The sequence below is a fragment of the Lactuca saligna genome, chromosome 9 (genome assembly GCF_052625555.1).
Source record: "Lactuca saligna cultivar CGN05327 chromosome 9, ASM5262555v1, whole genome shotgun sequence".
Taxonomy (NCBI): domain Eukaryota; kingdom Viridiplantae; phylum Streptophyta; class Magnoliopsida; order Asterales; family Asteraceae; genus Lactuca; species Lactuca saligna.
This window is the reverse complement of record NC_136425.1, coordinates 180,498,219-180,505,810: the sequence shown is the minus strand read 5'-3', so window position 1 is coordinate 180,505,810 and position 7,592 is coordinate 180,498,219. Positions and strand designations below refer to the sequence as shown.

General features: G+C 32.6%; 1 protein-coding gene across 1 annotated transcript; it reads left to right on the top strand.

The window, feature by feature from the left end:
* The first annotated feature begins 4,322 nt into the window (after nt 1–4,322).
* On the top strand, nt 4,323–7,134 carry PUT5 (Amino acid permease family protein). Its single transcript, XM_078973864.1, has 2 exons — nt 4,323–5,653; nt 6,409–7,134. The coding sequence occupies exons 1-2, from the start codon at nt 4,662–4,664 to the stop codon at nt 6,938–6,940; spliced, it is 1,524 nt and encodes a 507-aa protein (XP_078829990.1). The 5' UTR covers nt 4,323–4,661; the 3' UTR covers nt 6,941–7,134.
* Nucleotides 7,135–7,592: the final 458 nt, after the last annotated feature.

The window sequence follows — 7,592 nt, the reverse complement described above, 5'->3', positions numbered from 1 at the left end:
GATTTTTGATGAAATGTCATCACCACCATCGGAATCAATTTCTTCTATGAATTTCCCAACTCAAACCCACAAGCATACAAACAACTCAATAAACATAAAGATAAAGGTAAACTGCACCCCTTTTATCCCTTTCCATGAATCGCAGACACCGTATACCCTAAATCAGTACAGGTTAAAGAGATTACGATTTACAAATGAAAGGGATTACGATTTACAACCTAGAAATTTTTGCGTCCTTTCCAATTATTGAATCAAATGCCAATCATGTCCCTCCCTCTTGTTCTTCTCTGAATCGGTGTGTGTATCAATTTTAGGCGTAGAAGATGACTCTTGTAGAAGAACAACGATAACAATGGCATTGTAGCTCTAAATGACAATGAGAGAAAAGCCAGGTATAGTGGTTTGACCTATGAGGCGATGGTGTTGTTGGTATTCGTCGGAGATGTTACTAGGTTTAGGTGATGGGCGAGGTACGATGGATGATGGCCAGATATACTAGGTGATGTTAAGGGTCAAGCGGGTGGGTCAGGCAAGAGAAAAGATGTGTTTTCCAACGATTGTATTCTCACATAGGTCACTGAGAGGTTGCAACATGTTTGATTTTGAAATTGTATTGAACTGATTTCTTTGAACTTATCGAAGAAGATATATCAGATAGGCAGGGGAGGGATGAAGAAGATGAATTGTTCTTGGGTAAAAAGAGAAAAAAAAAGGGGGGAATACGGTGGAGAGAGAGAGAGAGAGAGAGAGAGAGAGAGAGAGAGAGAGAAAGAGAGGGTATTTTATTTTTGTTTTATTTTTAATTACTGATAATAAAATAACAATGGAAAATTAAAAATATAAGGGCAAATTTGTCATTATAAAAAAGTTCATAGGAAATTAGACCAAACTCGCAACAAAATGAAACTATTGGACCATCCTTGCAAGTCAAACTCATTTTGGACCAAAGGTGCTAGTTTTGACATACCACAGGGACCATTCTTGTAATTTTGTCCAAAATATATATGTAATCAATTCTCTTATATTTTTATATTTGATTTTTATATTTTTCTAATTAAACCACAAATAAAATTAACCATATTTTTAGACATTATATTATTTAATAAATCAATTTTTAGCTGTCTTATTTTTATTAATAAATAACACAAATAAAGTATTTAAAAATAAAAACTCACTTAAAAAGAAATATACCCATTACAAATCTAATACAAACTGATTTTGATAAAATATTACATTAATCGAACTATTACACATTAATTCTGACTGTCATGTAAAAAATGTTCCCAAATAGGCTTCGTGTTTTTAATTAATGTATGTTTTAGGTTTAATAATTTTTAATTAATGTATTTTTAAGTGTTGTATTTTTTTTAACTATTATATCTTTTATTTTTATATTTATAATTATGTTTAAAAACATAATGATGAAAATGTAGAATTTCATTAAACTGTATTGGGTTCAATGAAGTACGGGTATTAAAGAGTAAAGTTGAATAAAATATGAAATGCTAATGTGGCAATGATGTGGTAATTTATTGAACTCTAAGGAGTTTCAATTGACTTTGGATGCCCTTAGCGGTGACATGTTGCTCGGAAATATACACGCCCTTTTTTCGTTAGTTTTAGTGGCGACTTCGTCGTCGCAAAAGAGGTCGTTGCTACTACTATGAAAAGTAACTAACCCCATCCGTTGGATCATGAAGCAATCGTAGGGCCAAGAATTGATCTAGAGGCATTCACACAGATCACAGATCACACCCTTTCGTGACCACAACATTATTGACGACCAAAACGCATATTATATAATGCCGTCCCTAAAACTATGTGTCGTCACAAATGGTGTTATACCTAAAGCTTATATTTCTTGTTGTGTGACAGTATGAGATATGGATGAGCTAGCATAGACTGGTCCCGACCAAAACGCATATTATATAATGGTGCTGGACCCGGAGGTTCTTAGAATGAGTCATGAACCACATGGAACAGGTTCTCATATGGTATCCGGGTTCTAATGTTTTTTAAAGTTAATTTATCACATGTAAACAATCACAAATAAGGGTATGCAAACCAATCCATAAACCTGCTTGAAAGATGTTCATGTAACAAGTAAAAAAAAGTTTGTTAATTAGGGAAGGAATATATATATATATATATATATATATATATATATATATATATATATATATATATACACACACATCCCACATCTAACAATGAAACAAGTATTAAATCCAGAATTCCAGATAGTCCAAATACAAATTTAAGTGGGATTGTTGTAAATTATGCTTTAAAGGTTACATAACCAGATAACCTCAAATCTTGAATTCCTTCTTAATTCAATGAGTAAATTACACGAATGGTTCATATGATTTGGGGTAATTTGCACGTTTGGTTCCTACTTATTCTTTTAACTCGGAAGGTTCCTACTGTTTGTTTTTGTTACGCGTTTAGTCCTTTTTATTTGTTTTTGTTATACGCTTGGTCTCTGTCTTACCTAAAAAAACTATTATTTGAATATGGAAAATGATAGGATAGGTAGGGTAAGGTGAGGGGAGTGGGGTTGAGAGTGTGTTTATTTAAATAAATTAAAACATCAAGGGCAAAATAGTTTTTTTAGGTAAGACAGGGACCAAGCGTGTAACAAAAACAAACAATAGGGACATTCTGAGTTAAAAAAATAAATCAAAAACCAAACATACAAATTAACCTAAACCATAGGGATCATTCGTGTAATTTACTCTAATTCAATTAATGTCCATCTCCACTCACCCTTAATATCTACCGCTTCTAATTGGTCAAGGTAATTGGTATGGACTCGTGGTTGTATTGTTAATCGTCTTTTTAGACTTTTGTTTTTCTAGCTTTTTTTTTTTTTTTTTTTTTTTTTGAAAGAGCAAAAGAATTTGTTTTTCTAACTTATTCAAATTCTTTATGTGAAAATATGGTTGTGTAAAATATGTTGTATCGAAGCCAAGGCCAATTAGTTGATATCACCATTTGTGGTTTTGTCAGCGAGGAGCTTGTTGAGTATATTGCTAACAGGTATGTATGAGTATGAATTTATTATTCATATTTAACTTAATTCATATCTTTTTATGGTTGCATACTTCCACCTAGCACACTTGGGAACCACCGGATGATGTTATCCATATGGATGACCTAATAGCTTTGAAATCATGGCATGTGGACAGCATTATACATGAAACCTTTATTTTTATAATTTTTATCCATAGTCTTAAATTGCTATCTCGTTAATCTTATAACTTATGTTTCAGTAACATTGTTCACAACATTCGAGACAGTGGTGCTTTATTTGCATCTGAATTAAGCTCTTAATAAAAGGTCGACTTAATATTATTAAAAGTCAAACTCCTTCTGGCAGGAAAATTAATTAAGGGTTTAAGTTTGTATTATGAGTATAACACTGTAAGAACTTACAACCAATAATCGAGCTCGACTCTCAAAGGTTCAGATTGTTCTTTTACAACGAAATATTTGTAGGATATAATTATATAAAAGGCTTGGTTTTGAAAGCCCAACCAGACCATCCGATTGATCAGGTTGGACCAGGAACCTATCAAGTTACCAGTTTTTGGATGCCCAAAAGCATATTGTAAGTGAACTAGCATTGCTAGTTCACACACACACACACAAAAAGGCCCAAACGAGCTGGTCCAACCACTTGAAAAATCGGTTTTTGAACATCTATATATTTTTTTTATATAGATAAAGATTGCTAACAATACCGACAATTTGTTCTTTGTGCTTTATTTGTATCAATAGAATGTAGTACATTCATATTTTGTATAAAGAAATTGAAGTAGGCTAGTAAAAAATTGAAAGTATGTTGTTATAATTGGTAGGGTTAAGCAAAACCGAACCCTATTACTGTAAAATCGAAAAAACTAAAACTAAATAGAAACCAACGGTTTGGGTTTGAAATTTTTAGAAAGCGTAATATGGGTTCGGTTTCAGCTTAAAAATCTAGAAACCGATAAAAACCGAACCCGAACCAATTTATACAAAATATATTTATTCTGTGAAGATTTTGTAAATATATTTATTAATTACGTGACTTATAAAAATATAATGTATTTTTGTTTTTACTTTTCCTGTATGTGGCATCCGTCCCACATCGACGCTCGGACAAAAACTCAGCCTATGTTTAACAATTATAAATAAGAGGTAAGTCAACATTGTTTAAATCTCAATATATTTTATATAATCAAGACTTGGGATGCTAAATGGATATGAACAATCTAAAGAGATTTTTAAAAAAAACTAACAACAAGCAAATAAGAGTGGGCAAAGATCTATCGTTTTATGAGATAGATAGTTTACATTCGTATATTCCCCCGAAGCAATTCTTGGCTGAAAAGACATAGGAAAACCGATTGCTCGCTCTCCAAAAAGTCAAACAAACAATCTCCCCATACTTCACGAGCTTCTATTAAAAAAACGCAAGAAAGATATCTCATATTTTGATTATTCTCCAAAAAGATTCATATTTGATTCCATTCGCTTTCTCACTTATTTCCACGAACAATCAAAACCCATATCATAAAATCTTTCATCATATACCCATTTATTACACCAATCTCTCAATCAAGACCATGTTGATAGCTTAATACGCCATAAGATCAAGCCTTCGATCGTCAAACTTCATGGGTTTGGAGGGAAGCAACCAAACGATCTTGAGCAATGATCAGAAGAACACTACAGATAAGAAATCAAACCCTAAACTAACTTTACTACCTCTAATCGCCCTAATTTTCTACGAAGTTTCCGGGGGTCCATTTGGTGTAGAGGATTCAGTCAAATCAGGAGGTGGAGCTCTACTTTCATTACTAGGGTTCTTAATTTTCCCCATTTTCTGGAGCATCCCAGAAGCACTAATCACAGCAGAACTCGCCACAAGCTTCCCTGAAAACGGCGGTTATGTCATCTGGATATCATCGGCGTTCGGCCCTTTTTGGGGTTTTCAAGAAGGGTTTTGGAAATGGTTTAGTGGAGTTATGGATAACGCACTTTACCCTGTATTATTTCTCGATTACTTAAAGCAATCACTCCCAATCTTCGATCAATTATACGCTAGAATTCCAACCCTTTTAGCAATTACTATCTTATTAACTTATCTGAACTACAGAGGCCTTCATATCGTCGGATTTTCTGCTGTTCTTCTTGCTTCTTTCTCTCTCCTTCCATTTGCAGTCATGGGTATTCTTTCAATCCCCAAAATCATGCCTAAAAGATGGATAACTTTAGATTTCAAGAAGGTTCAATGGAGGGGTTACTTCAATAGCATGTTTTGGAACTTGAATTATTGGGATAAAGCAAGTACATTAGCTGGTGAAGTTGAAAATCCTAGTAGGACGTTTCCGAAAGCTCTTTATGGTGCTGTTATTGTGGTGGTTTGTTCTTATTTGATTCCACTTTTGGCGGGAACTGGGTCGTTGGAATCGGATTCCAGTGAATGGAGCGATGGGTATTTTGCTGAAGTCGGGTTTTTGATTGGAGGATCTTGGCTAAAATGGTGGATTCAAGCTGCTGCTGCTATGTCGAATTTGGGGTTGTTTGAAGCTGAAATGAGTAGTGATGCTTTTCAACTTCTTGGCATGAGTGAAATCGGAATGCTTCCTTCTATATTTGCTTCCAGGTAAAATATTGCATATTTTGTTATAAAAAAAAAAAAAAAAAACCCTTTTTGTTGTATAAAATGGGAAAAAGCTGAAAACTTTGGTGCATTTTGTACCAAAAAGACATTGCATTTGATGTCTTTAAGCTTTTGGATTGTAGAACTTGAGGGAAATGGGAGCTTTGTGGGAATTTTAAAAATCCATATAAGTTAGAAAAACGAGAATATAATTTATAAAGTTAATGTGGGCTCTAGTAATATATAGTTTATAAAATTATTGGTATTTTAAAAATCCATGTAAGTTAGAAAAATGAATATGTTATAATATTCTTTTTGGTTTTAAAATATGTGTAATGGGTCGAATAACGTTTTACATATAAAAAAAAAATAATAAAAAAAAAAAAACATCATTTTGGTGCAAAAAGTAGTGTAATGTGTTAGAGATGGTGTTAAGATACCTTGAATTATCATTTAAATACAAATGTATGAAATAGTTAAATACTTCTATCCATTTATTAATAATAGCAAGGTTATCCAAATGCAGTTAGATAGATTTTTCAAAATATAATGTCGTAACAAAATAAAATGGAAAGTATAATGCTATAATTGGGTAGATTTTAAAGTAAAATATTTGAATAAGAAATGCTTTGAAAAGTACAATGTTGTAAAAGAATAAATAAAAATACAAGTAGGACACTATATTGCACAAATATATGAAAGTATGTTGCTATTTCTTTATTCTTTTGCTTATTATCCGCATACGTAAAACCTCATAGGTCAAAATATGGGACACCAACAATCAGCATATTATGCTCAGCAACGGGTGTCATCTTTCTATCATGGATGAGTTTTCAAGAAATCTTGGAATTTCTCAACTTTTTATACGCAATTGGAATGCTATTCGAATTCGCAGCTTTTATAAAACTAAGATTAAAGAAACCAGATCTTCATAGACCTTATAAAGTTCCTTTAAAAACATTTGGTGCAACAATGTTGTGTGTACCTCCTGCTACTTTACTTGTACTCGTGATGTGTTTGGCTTCCTTAAGAACGTTCTTGGTGACCGGTGGTGTTGTTGCTCTAGGGTTTTGCTTGTACCCTTTTATCATTCATGCGAAAAATAAAAATTGGGCCCACTTTGTTTCCATTGATGATGTAAAATTAAATGATTGTGATTTGGAAGATGATGAAGACGTATTGCGCCACGTGGCGGATGAAGCCGGGGTCCGTTTACTATCGGATTCTTCGTCATCTTCTAGTATGGAAAAAGTATCTGAAATATTACCCGAAGGAGGTGAAAAATTGTAAATGAGGTTAAGTTTGAATGATGTGATTCATTTATTCTGTATCGACAGTGGGATATGTTTGTAGGGACACCTTGGGGTGCGTGTACCCTTATTCTTAAAGAATGATTGTGATATGTTGTAAAACAATTCTTTGAACCTATTTTTGTTGTACTTAAAGAAAAGATTATGATATGTTATAAAACTTATTTTTTTACATGATATAACTATTATTTAAATGAATAGTGTATTTGTTAATTGTTAGTGGTTGTTAATAGTAAAGTGAGAATGTTGAAATAAAAGCAGGGCTAGGATGCATAATGTACTTGTACTATATGATTGACCAATGTTGTGATACTATGAAGTTTGATCATTGGTGTATGGAAACACGCTTTTTGCATATTGCGTTTTACGCCCCTTGAGTTTATTTGGCAACATAACTAACCTTTGTGTTATATTCTTTTTCTTTTTCATTTGTTTTTACTATTTTATTAGTTTCCGTTTCATGATTTTTTTTGTTTCATTTGTTTCTACGTGAAATAACGTTATGATTTTGAAGGTTGATTTTACAAGTTCTATTAATTTTATGATAAATCTAAGAGTGGATTATATTTTTGGTCTACAAGTATAATTGATTTTTGCAATTATCTGGTTTTAGAAGTCTCTTTTGCAATTTA

What these genes read in the sequence shown, in the direction of transcription:
- PUT5 (XM_078973864.1), top strand. Translation starts at nt 4,662, where the DNA reads ATGGGTTTGGAGGGAAGCAACCAAACGATCTTGAGCAATGATCAGAAG. An exon ending in CCTTCTATATTTGCTTCCAG is followed by an intron (nt 5,654 to 6,408) that starts GTAAAATATTGC and finishes AAAACCTCATAG; the next exon opens with GTCAAAATATGGGACACCAA.